General features: G+C 43.3%; 1 protein-coding gene across 1 annotated transcript in view; it reads left to right on the plus strand.

Annotated features, from left to right (window-relative positions):
• The window catches only part of mtcl1 (microtubule crosslinking factor 1), a gene marked incomplete at both ends in the record, with an annotated part of 104113 nt that overhangs the window by 6546 nt on the left and 75613 nt on the right, over positions 1-21954 (plus strand). Inside the window, 2 exons of the mRNA XM_080725523.1 lie at positions 3933-4157; positions 5457-5615. Coding sequence (XP_080581649.1) covers positions 3933-4157; positions 5457-5615 — 384 coding nt within the window. The remainder of the gene's footprint in view (positions 1-3932; positions 4158-5456; positions 5616-21954) is intronic.

Below are 21954 nucleotides of genomic sequence, written 5' to 3' on the forward strand. Positions count from 1 at the left end.
CTGTCCGTCTGTCCCTCCGTCACACGTCACACTTTTGCCCTGCTCATATCTCCGCAACTGTTGCCCCGATCCATGCCAAATTTTGCACACATACTCCTTGCCTGCCAAACCACAACCTCCACCCATCAATTCTCACATGGCCCTCTTCTAGCGCCACCATGAGGCCGATTCTTGAAAAACACATTTTTGGACACTGCTCCTACAATTTTTGCCCTAAAATCACGCAAATCGGTACACAGTATGTCTACACTCATCTCATCAACATGGATATGTCCCATTTAGCGCCACCTTCAGGCTGATTTTTTTAAAACACATTTTTGGACACTGCTCCTACAAATTTTGCCCTAAAATCACGCAAATCGGTACACACTTGCTCTACACTGATGTCATCAACATGGATCTGTCCCATTTAGCGCCACCTTCAGGCCGACTTTTTAAAACACATTTTTGGACACTACTCCTACAGATTTTGCCCTAAAATCACGCAAATCGCTACACAGCGTGTCTACACTCAGGTCATCAAAATGGATCTGTCCCATATAGTGCCACCATCAGGCAGATTTTTTCAAACACATTTTTGGACACTGCTCCTACAGATTTTGCCCTACAATCACGCAAATCGGTACACAGTATGGCTACACTCATCTCATCAACATGGATATGTCCCATTTAGCGCCACCTTCAGGTTGATCTTTTAAAACACATTTTTCCACACTTCTACACATTTTGGCCTAAAATCACACTGCGACCTGACGGTCGCTTATCTCCCGATTAGGGAGTCTTACTGGTTTATTTATTTTGGTAAATTAACGCTCTACTTGATCACACTACGGCGTCACACCAAAGCATTGAAAGTAGCAGACCCGCAAGCTCGAAGCGTGGCTCGAAGCGACGTGTTTTGAGCTTGGCGATCTGCTACTTTTGAATACTGAATTTCAATCCTGAAAAGTAACAGTTTTGGACATATGAGGTTCCCACCCGACAGCGACGATATTGTACCACTCACGCAATGCATCCCACAACGATTCTTTTTTAGTTGCGACCGTTGGGTCGCAGTTACTATCAAAACCTCCACCGGCTGTCTGTCTGTCTATCTGTCTGTCAGTATGTCCGTCACACATCACGTCACACTTTTGCCCTACTCATATCTCCGCCACCGTTGCCCCTATCCATGCCAAACATTTCACACGCACTCCTTGGCTGCCAAAACCACAACCTCCACCCCTCATTTCTCACATGGCCCTCTTCTAGCGCCACCATCAGGCCGATTCTTGCGAAACACATTTTTGGACGCTGCTCCTACAAATTTTGCCCTAAAATCACGCAAAGCGGTACACAGTATGTCTACACTCATGTCATCAACATGATCTGTCCCTTTTAGCGCCACCATCAGGCCGATTTGAGCAAAACACATATTTGGACACTGCTCCTACAGATTTCTCCCTAAAATCACACAAAGCGGTACACAGTATTTCTAAAGTCCGGTCATCTACATCAGTGGTCCTCAACCTTTTCAGGCCGTGACCCCCAAAATAATCATATTTTAACTGGGGACCCCCAAAATAATCATATTTTAACTGGGGATCCCCCATCCTGCACAAGCGCTTGGAATTGTAGGAGTTGGCATTACATTTGGTTTGACTCGATCTATTCCATTGTGAAAATAGCAGATCTACATGCTCACAACGCCTCGCAATCACAACGCCTCGAGTTGCGAGGCGTTGTGAGTATGTAGATCGGCTATTTTCACAATTTCAGCCTCTAATATTTGACAATTTGACCAATGTTTGACCAGAGGTACTAAAAGGGTCTTTAAAGTCCTTAAATTGTCACTTGAAATATGTGCGGATACCCTCTATACACTTCATCTTTATGTTGGTTTGTTTACTGTTGAGTGAGAAAACAATGTTAACATTTAGCTTAACATCTGGGGACCCCCTAAAAATAATTTGGGGACCCCTCTGGGGGTCCCGACCCACAGGTTGAGAACCACTGATCTACATGGATCTGTCCTATTTCCCATATTCCCTCCTGATTGGCTACCATTGCCTTCTAAAGTGTGTGTTTGCGACCTGACGGTCGCTTATCTCCCGATTTAGGGAGTCTTACTGGTTTTAGTTTGGAATTGAGTTGAAAGAATGACACCTTGCTGACTCATTCTGCTTGCAGTTAATATCTCTTAACCAATACCAGAATAAGCTATGTTTTGTAATATCCAGGTTGATTGCCTGTATTCTGAAAATCATGCATTTTGGTCAGACGCTGCTTTAAAGGTGATACACCATGCATTTAAAAAGTATTTGTCATATTGTTTATGTCCCAAAAACGTTTTTCAAAAGGTTTGAGGCTAAATTACCACTACTGAATAGAGAGCCTCTCTCATTTTTGAATGGCTCTCAGAGCATTACAGCTGCAGTACCACCTTTGGCCTGAACTGCGCCACCCCCCCAAAATCCTTTTGGAAAAAATGTTTTTTTTTTTTTTTTTAAATCTTTTGAAAAAAAAAATTTTTTTGAAAAAAAAAAAAAAAAAACTTCAAAAACGGCCGATGATGACGTCACAATCGGCAGCAAATCTGGACAGCCTGTTTTAAGAACCCGTGGGATACTTTTAACCTTTGCCTTCTCAAAACCAGAGAAAGACACAACGGTCAGAAATGGGACTTTGTGAGGATAGAAGGTGCTAGTAGGACCCCAAAAAAAGGTTTTAAAATAGGAAAAGTGAAATTTCATGGTGTATCACCTTTAAAGCTACAATCCATAACCTTTATGTCCTCTCCAGACAGAGAAAGGTACAGTAATTGCAACTGTAAACACGCAGATTTCACACCTCAGTCTCCGCGCACATGGAGAAACCAAATATTTACCACTCATCCAAGAGAGAATCCCACCTTTGCCAGCTTATAAGCTCCAGCCAGTACTACTTGTCAACCAGTTGGTGCCCTACCCGACACCCAGGGTCTACATTTCTCAATGGTAGAGCAGGGGGAGACCATGTATACCTCCAACCACTGTACATGTACTAATATTGTAGCAACATACTCTACCATACAGTTTGATTAAAGTAATCTTTTATTCTTTAAAACAAGTCCCGGATTTCAGCTTTAAAAGAAGCCCTTCCCCGGAATCCAGTTCAATGTCAAATCTTGAGTGATAGCTTAACTGTCCATTTGTAAACTCTCAGAGTTAAATTAGCACTTAATTTTGGCTGTGCATTAAACTGTGTGTCACACATTCCTGGCTGGTCCCTCCTCTGCTCTGCACGGCACCGAGCCAGGGCCTTGTGTCTCCTTTAAGTTAACCTTCTGCCAGCACAGGTGTGGATAATCTGAATCAACACAGCTGTTCCACATCGCCATCAGAACATGTGCATATAAAGCTGCTGAGAACTGACACCGATGCTTGAACGTTGACGCTCTTTATCCAGAGCAACAGTAAGCAAGGTATACACAAGGTAATACATCAAAAGCATAGAAATAGGGCGCCCGCTGGCCTACTGGTCCGGGCGCATACCACTTAGGCATTGCCACTTAAGCATGGATGCCTGGCGGCGTCGCCGGTTCGATTCCCGATCCGGACGACCTTTGCCACATGTCACTCCCCGTCTCTCCCCGCAATGGGGAGTTCCTTCCACCTTCAAACCCAAGTATCTTCCAGCTCTACCCACCCAGCATGCTCCTCTCCAGTCCACCAACAGCTCCATCGACCCCCCCCCCCCTTGTCCCGGTGTTATCTGGCATATTTGGCTACTAAGCATCGTTCGAGCTTAAAGTGGTTATGACGCGCAAAAAAAGGTAAATCAGGCTGTCTATTTGGCTAATATTATTGATGACGTCATGGAGCGCCTGTACTGTACTCTACTGTCTGTTGCGGAGCGGAGTTTAGTGTGCATATCATTCTGAATCTATGCCATTTCTGCGTGTGGTCACTCAGGATGAAGTGGAGGAGCTGCGGGCGGAGATGGAGGAGGTGCGGGACTCCTACCTGGAGGAGGAGGTGTACCAGGTGCAGGAGCTGCGGCGGGAGCTGGACCGCTCCAACAAGAACTGCCGCATCCTGCAGTACCGGCTGCGCAAGGCCGAGCAGAAGAGCCTGCGCGTGGCCCAGAGCGGCCAGGTGGACGGAGAGCTGCTACGCAACCTGGAGCAAGACCTGAAGGTAGAGAGTGTGTGTGTGTGTGTGTGTGTGTGTGTGTGTGTGTGTGTGTGTGTGTGTGTGTGTGTGTGTGTGTGTGTGTGTGTGTGTGTGTGTGTGTGTGTGTGTGTGTGTGTGTGTGTACTTTTGTACGTACGTGCATGTGCATCTGCATTTCTTGAGGGCTGTGTCTGTTGTGTCCACCAAGATGTATTTCCCCCTTAGGCCAGCATTATGTTTTGAATAGCAATAGGAGCGCTGCGTATTTACACCAGAAATGCCAGCAGCGCGACAAGGCTCTGCGTATCTATTCTGCGCTGAGCCGTGCATATTTTTATCTGGTCGTAGAGCGTTGAATATATGTGAAACTTTGGGTTTTATTCAGCTTGGCATCATCAGAGTATATACAATGCAGGAAGGTACTGTGGGCTGGACTGGTTCTCTGGACTTTGCGCGTTGGTTTGCCACTCTCTCCGCCACTCACAGTTCATTAGGAACGTCAACAGAACCCAGGGGTAGAGGAGAGGGTCCAAACAATGTCTGTGTGCACAGCTTGTTCCCAGCAGCGCTCCTCTGTCCTGTCGTGCCTCATTGTGTTCCAACTGTCTCCGTGTGTTACGCTGTGAATCCTCCCACAGCGGAAGCTACAACGCCACAACGAGTCTGTCATTATAACGGTTCCCCGGCACCAGTCAAACTGTCTCTGTGTGTCACGCTGTGAAAGCTCCCCAGAGATGAAGCTAGTCACTCATTATAACAGTTCCCAGCACAGTCAAACTCATGGCATCATAGCCGGCAGCACACACACACCTGCTCTGAGACCAAAGTATTACTCAGCCGAAGGGAATCTCAACTCAGCTGTAACAGAGGGAGGGCCCTTTAATATAGTTACGTTATCAGATTAGTACATACAGATACTCATGATCTATTTGTGAACTCATTTTGTATTATGTGATTTCAATTACGTTTTGGGTGCGCGCGTGCGTGTGTGCTTGTATTACTATGTTTGTGCTGGGCAAATGTTCCTTCCCACAAATATAGTGGAATTTAGAGGCCAATATTTCTGTTCGTCACAAGATAAATGGTTGTTTTATGGGTAAAAGAAAGTTAGACTCACAATTAAGAAAAGATTCATGTTCGGGTTTGGATTAATTTGTGTATTTAGAGGATACAGTTGGGTTAAGGTTCCAGTGATGCTTGAAGTATACTTAGTTGCATGGCAGTGCCACTTAAAAGCTGATCTATAAGCTCAAAAAGCGTTGCAACGCAAAGAAGTATAGTAATACAATTGTGAGTGACTGTGTGCATACTGTATGAACCCAGGTTGCCAAAGACGTGTCGGTGCGTCTGCACAACGAGCTGGAGAACGTGGAAGACAAGCGCAGCAGGGCTGAAGACGAGAACGAGCAGCTCAGACAGAAGATCATCGAGGTGGAGATCTCCAAGCAGGCTCTGCACAATGAGATGGAGAGGGTCAAAGAGGTAGGACTGATATGAGTATTATCCTCATTCTAGAATGAAAAAAAGAAAAAGAAAAAAAAAAGAAAAACGTTATAACAACGGCTTACACCCTGTCAGCATTGCTCACTTTTAATGCCGGTGATTAAGGAATGAACATATATTATACGTCTGTATCCACTGTGGATAAAAAGCTTAAAGCAGTGACACTCAATCTTTTTAATTTATAGGATTCCCATTTGTCTATGCGTTAGGCCACAGACCCCTATTTGATCCCAATCTACACTGTAAAATCACATTTAACTCTGAGAGTGGACAAAAAGGGTCCAATTAGACCACTCCTGATCCCTGGACCCAACAATGGCCCTAAAGTATGAACTATCGGTGCCCACTGGCTAACTATTTACACTGACAGGTCGACTAGATCTAAGTGCGAGCTGACTTGCCAACTCGGCGTGCTGTCTGAGTTGGCAGGCCATGATGAATGGAATGGGTTACCACCACCTGTTTCGAGATGTAGTTAGCGGTCTAGCTATCTAACTACATAATGTAATAATAATGCCTGGCTGCGAGCTTGTGCACACCACGTCCACCCATGTTCTGCATACACACACTTCCTGGTTTTGATCCAAAGAACTTATTTAAGAAGGAAGACATCTTTGTCATCACTTTCTCTGTCTAGCCAGCTGGTAGATTTGTCACCCTGGGAGACAAACTGGAGCCAGAAGTTCCACCGAATGCATTGAAGTCAATGAGAGCCAGATGGACAAACATATGAATAAACCCTATATCTGACTACTGGGATCTTTGTAAGATAATCGCTTCAGGAATATAAAAGAAGACACCACCTATTGTTATATGCTGCCTTGTTTTTTGATGTGCAACACATCATATCAGTTTACTGAGGTATCTAAAGAGGACAGAGTACGTTTTTAACTGTGCAGTAACTATGGGCTGTTATTGTGAGCCCGGCCAATTCATGTGATGACAGCTTACATTACATACAGCCCCACTAGAGGCCCTCTCAGTGCTCTTTAGATAACCTTAATAGAACAATATAGTGTGCACATCAACGGGAGGCTCTCTCCATTCCGACATGTCGCTACTCCGAAATTGACTTCTTATTGTCGGAGTGGCGACACTCCCATGGGGGTTCGGTTTAGGGTTAGGGTTAGAGATAGGGTTAGTGTCGGAATGGAGAAATGTCGGAAAGGAGACATGTCGGAGTGGAGAGATGCACTCCACATCAACAAGACAGCAGGAAACAATGCCTGATTATGTCTTCTTTTATATTACTGAACCGATTATCTGATTAAAGAAAAAGTAGTTTGTCTATGAACTGGTCCAGCTGACTCTCATTGACTTCAGTGCAGTCCATCGAACATCCCTGTTCCGGTTTGCCTCCTACAGTAGGTGGGTCAGAGGTCCATGGAACATCCCTGTTCCAGTTTGCCTCCTACAGTAGGTGGGTCAGAGGTGCATGCCTGGTGCCTCCTACAGTAGGTGGGTCAGAGGTGCCTCCTACAGTAGGTGGGTCAGAGGTGCATGCCTGGTGCCTCCTACAGTAGGTGGGTCAGAGGTGCATGCCTGGTGCCTCCTACAGTAGGTGGGTCAGAGGTGCCTCCTACAGTAGGTGGGTCAGAGGTGCCTCCTACAGTAGGTGGGTCAGAGGTCCATGGAACATCCCTGTTCCAGTTTGCCTCCTACAGTAGGTGGGTCAGAGGTGCATGCCTGGTGCCTCCTACAGTAGGTGGGTCAGAGGTGCCTCCTACAGTAGGTGGGTCAGAGGTGCATGCCTGGTGCCTCCTACAGTAGGTGGGTCAGAGGTGCCTCCTACAGTAGGTGGGTCAGAGGTGCCTCCTACAGTAGGTGGGTCAGAGGTGCATGCCTGGTGTAGAACACTTCTCTTTCTTTATAATACGTTCCTTGGTCTGATCCTGGCTCCTTTGCATGTCAGCACCGCTCTCTGCTCTCACTTAATACCTGTCTGTCTCTATCCTGTCCTGTCATAAATTGCGCGAGGCGAGAACTGCTACTGAAATGGTACAAGTGGAAGTACAGAAAGTACCGCCCGAGGAAGTTACGTCGATGCTGTACTGATACGTTTACTTTCCCCGAGCATGAAAACTGTGTTGTGATTGGTTCTCTCAGAAGATTGGTCAAAGTACACTTTTTGTCTTAGGTGGTTACCCGGCGTTAATTTCTCCTCGTCAGATGATAAGAGATACCCTCCTATTAGTCAGGAATAGACTCAATGTTTTTGATGCCAGGCCCTGAGGGAATTTGATCTATCGCTGAAATATTTGCCTTCAAATGAACAAAGATTTTTATCTTAATAAATGGTGGCACTTACAGTTTTGCACACTTTAGAAGCCATTGATTAGCTTTCCAGTCAGAAATATGCTGGAGAGAACCAAACAGATGGTGTCTGTCTGTTTGCATGCCGCTGTTTTGAACTTTGAGTGTGTGCAGACCTTTGAAGCTTTTCTCTTCATCTAATTCACTTAACAGATCTGCAGTCATAAAATACAGCAGAAGATTAAAAAAAAAGACTTATGCCCGTTCATTGTTCATCCATGCTGTGAGTGTTGGCACAACTTGGCAGCAGTGCTGCAGTGAAAATGACACCGCTGGCGCTGGTGAATGTTACAATGTGTTTCTTGTGATTTTTATGCTGGTAACGATAACGAAAAATCTACAGTCAGATGATGTCCTAGTTGCAGGATGCAACAATCAGCCTGTGTGCTGGATATAGAGTTGAAGGTCTGAAAGAAAGCGTCTGTAAATTGATGCCTTTTCAAATGGACTGGGATCGTTGGCCCAAACACTAAGGTCACCTCTGTGAATTTCATTCATCAGTCACAAACTGTCCGGGAGCCCCGACCATACAAAGATGATCCAACCTGTTGTCTCGATTTCTTTTAACCCTTACATAACCCGGCTTAAGCAAACTGAAAGAACATTTTCTTATTTACAGGAGAAGCCCTGTGGAGCGTTAAACCCCTTCACACAGACAGACAGACAGGCTGGCGGTTTGATGATTGATTGATTGATTGATTGATCTATGGGAGAAAATTCAAGCGTCCGTTGCAGTAATCGAGCTGGTACAATAGGCCAATGGTTCTCAACCTGTGGGTCGGACCCGACAATTTAAGGACATTTAAGACCCTTTTATATCTCAATAAAAGAGAAAAAGAAATAAGAAAGAAAAGAAAAAGACCATTACTGCATCAAAAGTAAACAACAAACAATCCACGAGTTTCCAACGCCCCATAGTGCATTGCGCAGACGCTGTACCGAGCTTCCGGCGCCGCAGCCGAGTGTGATTTACAAGCTCACAACAGTTGCATCTGCGACGCGACGTGAGCTTGTCTGCTGTTAAACCGGAAGTGTGGTCCAAACAGGTCCAAATAATCTCCAGTAAACTCCCGCGGAAACAGGTGGATACTATAAAATCTGGTCAAAAAAGTTGACAAATTGTCAAACATATAAGAAAGAGACAAACATTGTGAAAATAGACGAGGCGGGGGTCACGGCCTGAAAAGGTTTAGAACCACTTTAATGGGGTGTGTAGAACAACAACAAAAATACAAGTTTACATGATTATTATCAAACCCAGTCAGTCAGTGCACATAGTGTGCCTGTAAAAGGTATTTATCATCAAACAGTGCTTATGTACATGACAGGAGCTCACTGCACATCATTCCAGCAAGGAAAGCCTGCTGAGTCAGGTGCTTCTCAGGCACAGGAGCGTTTAATGAGAAACTTAAAAACAACTTTAAACAGACTTTATAACAGAACTCTCCAACTAGTCTGGACAGCTCGCTGTCTTCATCAGCGAATAAATGGACCTTAGTGGGTGAAATAATTATCACCTTGGATTTTACTGTTGGGCCGCATAACTATCCAGTATTATCTTAGTGTTATTCTTTTTTTTTCTTTCTCTCTTTCTTTTTTTTTAAAAGATTTTTTGGGGGGCTTTTATGCCTTTATTGATAGTAGAACGACAGGAAATGGGGGGAGAGACGGGGAGTGACTTGAGAAGTGTATTTTAAAATATATATATATATATTTAAAATATATATGTCAATGAATCGATTAACCACTTATGTGTCATCGCACAACAGTGTCCTGCAAAATAACAATAACAATAATCTTTTAACAACTTTTGAAACTTTTAGCCTACAGTATAATTGCATCTCCAATAGGGATCAATTGTTAACTATTATTGTTATACTGTTATTATTTTATGAAATGACCTATTATCAATTTTGTTTTTATAATCTATTAATTCGATCGGTTTGATAAACTGTTGCAGGCAGCCCTGTGTCACTGTGAGGTGATGTAATAATGAACGTTAAGTGTGGTTGCCTCGGCTACTCTTCCGTGATGCATTCTTGTTGCTAATGAGATGAGAGGAGGCAGCTATTCTGGGCACTGCTGCACGGGGCTGAGCTAGCTTAGCCTAATGGACACTGGCAACAGTGTGGCTAACCTGACGCGTCTGCCACCGCCGGGAAGTAGGCTAATGCCATACCAGTCAGTCTGGGAAGCATGACTTGGCAAAGTGTGGGTAGTACCGCCAGTGGTAGGGAAGTGACTAAGTGCATGTTACTCAAGTACTGTTGAGTGCTTATACTTTACTTGAGCATGTCAGTTTCCCCAGTACATTATACTCCCACTCCACTACATCTCAGACCTAAATACTCTTTTACTCCACTACAGATCTGTGTGACGTCTTTAGTTGCTATAGTTGCTTTGCAGATATTTAGATAATTACTACAAAATCTACATTAACCACTTACATTGAGACGTATTTTATACTTCGGCTGTGTGCGAAAACAGCACATTTAAAAACTGCCAACGCATCGCATCACAATACGCCTTTCATAATGAGTACATTTACAGATGCATCTGTACATTTTGTACATTTTGATGCCTTTTCATTTTTATACCAAGTGAAATGTTTACTGCAGTGCTTTTACTTTCTACTTTGGGGCAGTGGTGTAAAGTAACTACTTGAAAATAGCAGATCTACAAGCTCACTTTTGAGGTATTTTTTACTTTACCGTAAAGATTTCCAATTTTCTGTATTTCTGTATTTCCAATACTTTCACTTCTACTCCACTACATCTCAGAGGCAAGTATTGCACTTTTACTCCACCAGAACGATTAGACTATTTTATTTACTAGTTACTTTGTAGTTTTGATTATTATGGAGTAAAAGTACAATACTTGGATCCGAGTTGTAGTGGAGTAGAAGTGAAATTATTGGAAATTAGAAATACTCAAGTAAAGTACAAATACATCAAAATTGTACTTAAGTACAGTACTTAAGTAAATGTACTTAGTTACTTTACACCATTGCTACTAACAGAGTACTCCCATGGGTACTCCCAGTTTGTCCTCCATCTCCTCTGTGAAATCGGTCAGACGGGGGAGACTATTGATTGGTTGATACTGGACCTTCCCAGATGAGTTATATTGTATCAGCATTTTCTTTTTCTTCGATAACATCAGTACAAAAGAGATGTCAGCACAAGGACTTAGGGTTATTCAAACCGTAACGGTCTGCAGCACTTCAAATGAGCAAATGAACTATAGATTGGTTGTTTTTTCTTCTCTTCTGTGCTTGATTACAACATGCCATCTGTTTAAAGCAGCCTTTTCACCAGACAGAAAGGAAAATATGTTGTGTAGAGTTTGACGCTTGACGCTGTTAGCGTTTTTTGAGAGGACTGCAATATTTATGTCACGTGTGGGCACCATGGCTGATCTGTCTCACAAGTCAATCTCAAAGGTTGTTCAAATAAGATTTTTTTTTGTTTTTTGTTTTTGGATTTTATCCAGCAGAAACATTGAAAAACATGTGGAAAAGGAATATACCTGTAACCACATATAATATTTTTTAAGGATGTATCTCAGTCTGGACATTCACACTGAAGATGATGTCGCTCGCTGAAAATAGATCTTCAAGCTCTCAATAAAGCGCATAGTGACACACCGTGCCTGTGGGCCTGTAGATCTGCTGTTTTCGGCAAGCTTTACTCATTAGTCATTACGTACATCTATGTTGTTTCGTCCTTACCACACAGCAACCAATGCAGATAGCTCGGCGATGTCTGAATATATACGATCTGATCACTTGCAAATACAGTCAGTCAAAGAGTTTATTTGAGAAACAAATCATATTTTTCCTGCAGTCTGAACAAAGCCAGAAAGCCAGAAACCTCTTATGGCCAAGTTTCAAATTGTTATTATTTTTTGTTTTAATTGTAAACGAATGTCCCAAGTCACACAACAGTATCAAGTGTCACATTTTGAGCATGTAGATCTGGTACTTTTGCTATTTTTGAAAAGTAACTGCATGTCTTGGACATTATGAGGTTTCCACCCGAAAGAGACGATTTAGCAAGCTCAAAACGCGGTACGAAGCATTCCATGCTTTGAACGACGGAGTGAGGGGGAGAGACAGAGACAGAGAGACAGACTAGACAGAGACAGGAGCTGCTCGAAAATTAATTCTGATTCTTCCGTGTTTTCCCCATGAGGTTTGTCCCAGAAAACCACAGGGCAGCCTTTAGCGCCAGCCAGGCAGCATCATGTGATGTTTCTCTACTCTTCTTCTTTGTTGTACCACAACGCCTTACGCTTATATTTAGAAGGAAAAGGGAAAAGAAAATCACAGATAATTGATTTTCTTCTTGCACTGGGCATTTCACCCAAATGGATCATCATTAAACTCCCTACGATTTGAACAAGTGACTGGGATGTTGCAGACTTTATTAGAGTTTATTGTTTACATGGGCACGGGTAGGCTACTTAAATATTGTCATTGTTGATTGCAAGACATGATGGAGTGTCTAGGAGCAGGCTGACACCCATTTAGTTTGGGATGAAGTGAAATTACAAAATTAGAAAAAAAGTAGGGGTGTAACAGTTAATCAAATCCATAGATTTAGTCGATTATTAAATACCAGTCCTCGCCAGTTCGAACATATGTGCTCCGAATTATGTGCAATTTGGGTTATGGGATGTGCACAGTATATGAGGAGATTGAATGTAGGAGTCTCAGAAGTAATGTTGGAGAACCCAGACGTATCAGTGATGTCAGTCATCTCCAAATTTGGGCATTGTTTCAGCATGCGGCTGTTACCATTGCGGTGACGCATGCGCAGTACAGGCAGCGGTATCAGTGATGTCAGTTATCTCCAAATTTGGGCACTGATGTCAGCATGTGTGTATATCAGACAGACATCGGACAGACAAACATTCAGTAGTTTATTAGTAGGATAATCGATTGTCCATAATTTAATACAAATAATTGGATTAATAAATTATGCCTATGTTGTGCATGTAATTATAGGCTAAAGTTGGGGATAATAGCCGATATATAAGCTCACAAATTGTCACGATGTAACGCACTGTGAACTTGTAGACCTGCTATTTTCACAATTTTGGGGTTAATCGATTTAATTAAAGCTTCATTAAATACTGTACAAAACCTCCTCCACTATTCGATTAATCTAAAAAGTAATCGATAGAATAATCACTATGTGGATAGTTAGTGCAAGCCGTAGTTAAAAGTGTGATGTTTGCTCCATCAGAGGAGATGATTATTCCCATGGCTGTGGAGAGGAGGAGCCTGCGTTAGCGGTAGGAATGCTGTTCAACTGGCGCAGAAGGACCTTCCCATCTCTGTTTGGCTTTAATTAGACTGCTGATGTATTCACACAGCTGTTGTGTTGTGAAACCAGGGAATAATCTCATGTCACATTTCTCACATTTCACGATGACAACTCCTGATTTTTTGGTGACCCTGTGGCCTTTCCTCTAGCTAGCCGCTAGCTATCGTTATCCTTCAGCCAAAAATGTCTGGTTGTGTTTAAGAAGGAGCACAGCCTCTAGGGCGCACTACTGTAGCTGGGCTTTTAGATTACTTGTCTTGTAAAAGACGGGGTGCTATGATTTTATTTTACCCCTTAAAACGGGGGTCAGCAACCCGCGGCTCTAGAGCTGCATGCGGCTCTTTAGCGCCATCCTAGTGGCTCCCTGGAGCTCTTTCAAAAATGTATGAAAATGGAATGGGGGGGGAAATGTATTTTTTGTTTTAATATGGTTTCTGTAGGAGGACAGACATGACACAAACATTCTTAACATTTTCCAATGCTGTAAAAATGTGTAGAATAAATATTAAATTTCAACATTCTCTCCAGGATGCGCTGCAGGGAAAATAAACATTTAATCACGAATGCTCATTATAAGGCTTATATGAGGCTTTTAATTTTATTGCGGCTCCAGGAAAATTAGTTTTTTGTTCAACATTTTGGGTTGCCGACCCCTGCCCTAAAACATGATCATCAGGTATTATGATTATAGTGGAGGAAGATTCTTTTCAAAAAAGTGTACAGAAAGTGTTACCAAATTGTTTTTATGTGGCCACACCCACCTGTTCATTAACACTTAGACTGCCATAGTTTTGCCATAACTAAAGCTGCCAAAGTCTTTTTCCTATTGTATTTACCTGATTTTCGGTGGATATGGGAAAAGAAGCAGAGATATATCCATGTTTCTGCAGCCAGGATGAATACAACTCAATGAGTGCCGGGTGTAGTATTCCACGAGGCATCATGGGAAACTGAGTTTTTTTCGCTCACTCCTGGCCGTTGTTGGATGGTAAAAAGGGAAATAGAAGAAGGGATGAAGGGATAAAAGGGATGATTTTATTGTGTCACTAAAGTGGTGTATTTGGATTGGATTGGATTGGATTTTCATTGGGCCTTTTGACTCAGAGGCTTTCAGGAAGAAACCAAAAATACACAGGGAAGACATATTACCACACCTGGGGGTCTATCACAGTAATGTTAACTCCATAGAGACACATACAAAACAGAGAAAGTACAAAACTATGGCACCACCTCTTTAAGGAAATATTCCATTTACTAGGTTAAGCACAAACCAGGATGCATAATACAAAACAGGCCTCTAACAGGAATCTGGGTTCAAACCAGGAATAGCCTACTTTTAAACCACTTAAACCCAACTTGTTGACTGGTGTCCCCCGGGTAAAGGCCCCCTACTTTTCCCCCCCTCTATATTGCTATTTTCACAGCTTTGCCCTGAATAGGAACGGACAGATTCATATGGTTAACTGACAGACTCTCTTACGACGGTGGTGAACAAGCATCCAGCCCAGATACTGTGAGCTGTTTTGGGCCTTTAAATTTAGGCCTAGAATTATTGAATGCTTTAACCAGTGAAAAATAGCAGATATTTCAAAGCGAACGTTTGTAACTCAAATTTTGCTTCTGGGTGGTCCCTGGAACTAGATATTTTGAAATGGGGGTCTGTGGCCAAATAAATATCATTTTGGGGGTCCTTCACATGAAAAGGTTTGAGCACCACTGACATAGTAGTCTCTCAAGAACAGACTAACTGAGCTCCAGTTAAGTGAAAAGGACCTTTTCTTTGACGATGGCTGGCCAGATTGCTGACATAGAAACATAGGTTTTTTCCAAAAATCTTAGAAGGATTCAAAAGACACTTATAGAATCGGGTCAAAATTCTAATTTTCACGATTTTTCAAAAATAGCAGATCTACAAGCTTGCAGCGCGGCACTCGGTGCCGCGCTGTGAGCTTGTATATCTGCTATTTTTTAATATTTAAAGCATAAAATATTGCGTCATAATGTGTTCAGGCCTAAATGGGTTAAAGCCGAGTTGGAGACCTGCGGTGTCTCTCATCTTGTCCTTGGGCTGTTCCCCTGGCCGCCTGAACTCGGCTATCAAGGCTCCACAGCGTGACTCTGGCCGTGACGGGATTGGCATGGATCCGAGCCATGGATTATTAATCCATCTAGAAGGCCTGTTATGAAATGGCCCTGGCATGTTTCAACGCTTCCTCAAAAGGGAGGAAGAGAGAGGGAAGAGATCAGGGCTTTAAATAAATGGAAAGAGTGAGCTACAAGGTAGAGCCCTGACCCATATATTGGTTTGGCAGAAATATCAACCATTATTTGACTTTTTTCTGCAGCCTGTGCAGTCAACATTTTTAATTATTAATGACTTTTTACAAAAACATCTGTGGTCTAGACTGTTCAAAATGGGGATCGGAATCAGGGCATCGGTGGTACGAGGAGGCACCCAGAGAAAGGAGAGAGGTGGGGAAACGGTATTGGTATCAAAATATACCTCAAGTACAAAAGTAAAGGTACTCATTATGCAGAATGTCCTGTTTCACACGTTCTCAAATGTATAAAAGGTATTCAAATCTTGTGAAAATAGCAGATCTCCAAGCTCACAATGCGTAGCGAGTTCGCGACACATGTGGGCTTGTAGACCGGCTATTTTCATTTCAAATGGGCGAACTGAACATAGGGCTGGGGTGGATAATGTATGTTTTGTAACAATAATCTAAATCTTCAAAGTAACAAGTAACTCAAGTTAAAAAAGAAAGTAGTAGTGGAGTAAAAGTACAATATTTGCATCTGAGATGTAGTGGAGTAGAAGTAAAAGTAGTAGAAATACTCCAGTAAAGTAAAAAAAAAAAACACCACAAAAATTGCACTTAAGTACGGTACTTGAGTAAATGTACTTAGTTACTTTCCACCACTGCGAGAGGCTTTAATCAGATGGCTTCAGGCTGTGATAAGGCTTTATTCAACAGTTCAGGCAGGCTGCTTGACAGGACCTTCTGTTGTTATTGGCTCACAGGGTGGGGGGCCACATTGCAGCCACGGCTGCTTCTCTGTGGAGGCCATTGATACAGAACGGCAGAATGGGAGCTGCTTGGTTGGTGGTGCAGCAGGGATTCCATCGCGCTGGCGTTTGAAGAAAAGCCCGCCTTTACTGATGCGCGTAAAGAAACAGTGCTAATGAAGTGTCACTGTGCTTGACGCGAAGCATCATTGTGATCTTTATAAGATGGGTTTGTATTTTTGTCGAGGCGAAGTGTCTGCTTTCTGTTTTGTCTTTGTTGGCGTTTCTTCGGTTGACATGCAGTTCCACAGGGACTGTGCACACAATAATAAACCTCTGTATTTCATCATCATATATCTGAACATGGTTTCACTGCACAAGCAAGCATCAATGGGAAAACCTAATGGGATAGTAAGACCCCTCCCCCCCTCCACACACACACCCAGAGAGTATAATGCTTAATTTAAGCTGTTCACATTCTGCCATGCATTGTGAGCTTGTAGATTGGCTGTTTTTTTTGGCTATTTTGGAACAACAATAAAAGATTACCCGCACACATGCTCGCTTGCACGGTACATGAAAATATAGAGGTAACACACAACATTCCTCAGGCTCTCGTGTGTGTAGCCGAAACGTTGCCAATACATTACATTGTCATGCAAGCGAGCAGTGTGCGCGGGCAATATTTGTATTGTTCATGAGAGACACTGATGTGAGTATAAATGACCTTCAGACGGTGTGTTGGCAGAAGGTGGTCTCCTCTTATCTGTCTCTGGGAGCAGGGGCGTCACAGGGCGGGGTGGGTGGGGGTGGGGGGGAGTGGGACTGAGTTACTAGGGCCCAAGGTGGAGGCCGGGGCCTTAATTATTTAGCTATTGAAAAATAGCAGATATACAAGCTCACAGCGCAGAGTGCCGTGCTGCGAGCTTGTAGATCTGCTATTTTTCTAAGTTGTGAAAATGTGTGCAAATCTTTGAATATTTGTATTTTTTAAGCAAACATTTGTAACTCAAATTTTGCTTCTGGGGGGTCCCTGTAACTAAATATGTTGAGATGGGAAACATAGGTTTTTCAAAAAACCTTAGAAGTATTTGAAATATTCAAAGACTTTTCAAAGAATTTTCAAGATTTTTCCAAAATAGCATAGATCTACAAGCTCGCAGCGCGGCCGCGCTATGAGCTTGTTTATCTGCTATTTTTCAATAGTTAAAGCACAAAATGATGCATAATAATGCGTTCCCAGTCTATATGGGTTAAACCCCCTCCCCCTATGAAGAACATTCATGGGGAGCCCGCAGTGAATCCTCGTACCCAGTATCCTGTCTCTGGGAGACAGGAGTTCCCTCCTCTCCTCCCAGCTCCACTCCAACCATCTCCACTCCCTTCTCCTCCCATCTCCTCTGCTTCTCTGGTTTCTACTGTTGCAGTGTTGTGTTGGATAGCATATGAAGGAATCTCATTGACCTAGTTAATGTCTCGTCTCTGATCCACTCCACAATGAAAGTGAGCCGAGATGGAGGAGGGAGAGAGAGAGAGAGAGAGAGAGAGAGAGAGAGAGAGAGGTGTAAGGGAGATTCTACTGCAGTGACACACATCCATATATAAAGCTCACCAGCAGCCAGGAACTAGCTTTCCATGTTAAAAAAAAAAAAAAAAATCTTAAGTGTGTGTGTGTGTGTGTGTTTGTGTTTGTGTTTGTGTGTGTGTGTGTGTGTGTGTGTGTGTGTGTGTGTGTGTGTGTGTGTGTGTGTGTGTGTGTGTGTGTGTGTGTGTGTGTGTGTGTGTGTGTGTGTGTGTGTGTGTGTGTGTGTGTGTGTGTGTAGTGTATCCACGAGTTTCCAACGCCCCATAGTGCATTGCGCAAACGTCTGCATCGAGGTTCCGCCGCCGATTTACAAGCTCACAACGGGTTGCACGACGCGACGTGAGCTTGTATGTCTGCTGTTAAACCCGGAAGTTTGGTCCTGATAGTCTCCAGTAAACCCCCGGGGAAACTTGTGGATACAATAATATTTTTTACACACACACACGCACACACGCACGCACACACACACACACACACACACACACACACACACACACACACACACACACACACACACACACACACACACACACACACACACATAAAGAAAGAGAAAGGGTGAAATATGTCTTGTTGGATTTCCCAGAGCTATTGTTTATAGTACTATAAAAGATAAATCCTGGCTTTTGGGTGGAGGTGAAGACCTCAACCCTGCTGCCCAAATAGATTTATTCAGAGTGTGTAAGCTTTTAATCTGCTCCTCTAAAGATTAATCCTATATGACAGCAGAGAGATGAATATTTCAGTCCCATTTGGGGGGAAAACCTCTGCAACCGTGAGAGATGCTTTTTTTTCCTCTCCTCACACTGCGAAGCAAGCTGTCCATGAATATGAAAATGCACCCGTCAGTTTAAATCTAGGCTAGATATCGTCGTCGCCGTCAGGCAGAAACCTCTTATCTCCACATTCTCACTTTTTATGTTTTTCTGTGAATGAAAATTGAACACTTGATCGTACTACCGTGTCACGCAAAAGCGTCAAAAGTAGCAGCTCTGTAAGCTCGAAAAGCGGCGCAAAGCGACGCGCTTCGAGCTTGTAGATCTGCTACTTTTGATGCTTTTGAATTTGCATCCTGAAAAGTAACAGTTTGGGACATAATGGGGTTTCCACCCGTCAGAGACGATATAGATGTTGATTAAGTATTGTGACAGACCTGCTACTTATAACTCTCTCTCTCTCTCTCTCTCTCTCTCTCTCTCTCTCTCTCTCTCTCTCTCTCTCTCTCCTTCACCTCCGCTGTGCTGTCTCTCTCTCTCTCTCTGATTTCTGCTTTGATAAACAAAAACAAGAATACAAAGAAGAGGATTCTCCCAGCCTTTTCTGTTTTATTTTTAAATCTTGGCGGAATTCCTACGAAACAAAGCGGAGGTGTTAAGCTACAATCCTGGACTAATTGTAATGATTAAAACGTTATTTGCATATTAGTATTCTAATACAATTATTACTAGCACATCTGCAGTGGTTGGAGGTGGTCTACCTACTCTTATTATAGCAATAGTTTGTTTCCGTCATTTAGCCATGCACACAGATATGACACTTCAAAACAAAACAAATAAGCTGCTAGACCGAAAATGTGTAGGCTGAAGCCTTAGCTTATAGTGCCTACCCTTCTTACTTTATATGAAACCCTAACCCTAACCCTAAGTTATTTGAAGCGGACGGTCCACCAGATTGGACACTATATGCTCTTCATGCGTCTTTATTTATTTCTTAGAAATGTAATCAGACATCGTTGCAATTGCCTCTCTGTCTCAGGAGTAATCAAAATTACGGATTGCAACTTTAATCTGCCGCACCACATTGTTAGCTTGTAGATCTGTCCTTTTTGGCCAGCGACATTGTTGCTCTACAGGGCATAAGGTATGCTTTATTCTGTGCTGGTTTACTAGATGCTTTGTCTAAATCCAGTAGATTCACTGTTCTGTTCTGTTTAGGATCAGTTAGCGTTAGCTTGGCAGACTTTGCCAAGCGGGGTCCCTGCTTGACACTCTGCATCAAGGATTGGGGAGTAATTCCTTGCGACATTCTAGCGTCATGTCTAGGGGGTGTACTCGACTACTCGTACATCATGTGACATACTAGCGTCATGTCCAGGCGGTGTACTCGTACATCTTGTGACATACTAGCGTCATGTCCAGGCGGTGTACTCGTACATCATGTGACATACTAGCATCATGTCCAGGCGGTGTACTCGTACATCAAGCTGCCTCACGCTTCGGAAACAGGAGATAGTGTCCTGACCTACGGGCCTCAAGGCTCAAAGAACCATTAATTCCCCCGGGCTACTTATTAGTCATTTTGTCTCTCACCTCTCCTCCAAACACAGAGAGAAAGTGGTCCACAGCTCCGCTGAGATCTGGCCCTACCCGAACAATATTAGCAAATGATTTTTTTTTTGCACTGATGTCGAGGAGGTTACGGGTTTGCTTTCCAGGAAAACTCAGTGAACATTTACACAGTGAGTCCCTGGAAAGTTGAACTCATGACTGACATCTTAGTGGGAAGTATCCGAGTCATCCTCATGAATGAGCCCCACCCATGTTGTGCCCCGGGAAGGTTTTCAACCAATGCTGAGAACCACCCAGGAGACAGTGACATCTGGTTATTGCTTATTTTATTTGGTGTGTCATGTTTTGTTTTGTTTTTGTCAGTGGGTGTGTCTGTAGACTTGTGAGTGGATTTGTCGGTAGGTTTGTCAGTGCTGTCAGGAGTGGGCCTGTCACAATTATTACCTACCACAATTATTTTGTCATAATCGTCAAGAAGCTCGTCATACAAAGCTTCTAATAATCCATTCATGAAACCTTGAAAAACAAAACCTAAAGCACAATCAAACCGGGGATCTCTGTTTGTTGATCATTTCATGCAGCCTGTACAGTGTACACACTTTGTTTTTCATTTCGGGAGCTAGCGAGCTACTTAGAAACGCATCCCTGGGAGAGAGTGCATCCCTGCCTGGTCGCGATCACACCATCACACTCTCACTGCTCCATTTCTGTCCACAGATCAGCCTGAAAGCTGAGCAGTCTAAATCCCAACTGTGATTTTTCATAGAGGCGTGTATATTTAGAAGCCTGTATTCAAGCATTGTGGGGAGATACAGTATGGAATGGTGTGATTCCGTTTGAAGTAAAGTACTGTGTGTGTGTGTGTGTGTGTGTGCGCGTGCGTGCGTGCGTGTGTGCGTGTGTGTGCGCGTGTGCGCGTGTGTGTGTGTGTGTGCGCGTGCGTGCGTGCGTGTGTGCGTGCGTGTGTGTGTGTGTGCGTGTGTGTGTTCCCTCTCTGGTCCCACAGCGGGTTAAGTATTACTGTAGCAGGTTAGATGGTGAGCACTTTTATCCAAAGTGCCTTGCAGGGTCATAAATGCATGCAAAGCTTCAACATGGATGTCCCCAGAGGGAATTGAACCCATCACCCTTGCAGCTTCAGCGCTATGGTGCTATCAGTTAAGATGACGGGTATATTTAACCGCGAACAAGACAGTTGCACTTTCGACCTATAGCGTCCCTATTCTGGGCATGTCATTAGGCGAAGTTTTTGAAAAAAATAGAGAAAACAGCAGACCTACAAGGTGCGTTGTGACCTTGTACATCTACTGTTTTCACCACATAACAACTCTTATGTTGTTATTACCACCGGCTGACTGATATTATGGATGATGGTTCATATAGTGCGTAAGTGAAGTTATGAGTAGAGCTGTCACAATTGCAAATTCACACTAATTAATTGAGATTAACGATTTCATTGTGTTACTTACTGGCGTTGAACATTTCGAATGTATGAATACAAAATAGATTTCTGTTTGCCTTATAGGCTTCGTAATGAAAAGTTGCACACAGAAGATATGTACAATAACTAAAATATACATCTGTGAATTTTGTACAGAATAGCTGATCTACAAGCTTACAACGCGTCACAAAGTGATGTGTTGTAAGCGATGGGCCTAGTGGAACAGAGGGTTCACCCTCTCATCCACCTGCTCCACCAGTGTGAGGGTGGGGTGACAACCTCCCTCCCTCCATCATCTGGCACTGCTCACTAGTCTCTTAACACCTCCTCCTGCTCTGAAAGACATCTGGA

The sequence above is a fragment of the Nannobrachium achirus genome, assembly GCF_963921795.1.
Source record: "Nannobrachium achirus genome assembly, chromosome: 5".
In the NCBI taxonomy this organism is placed as follows: domain Eukaryota; kingdom Metazoa; phylum Chordata; class Actinopteri; order Myctophiformes; family Myctophidae; genus Nannobrachium; species Nannobrachium achirus.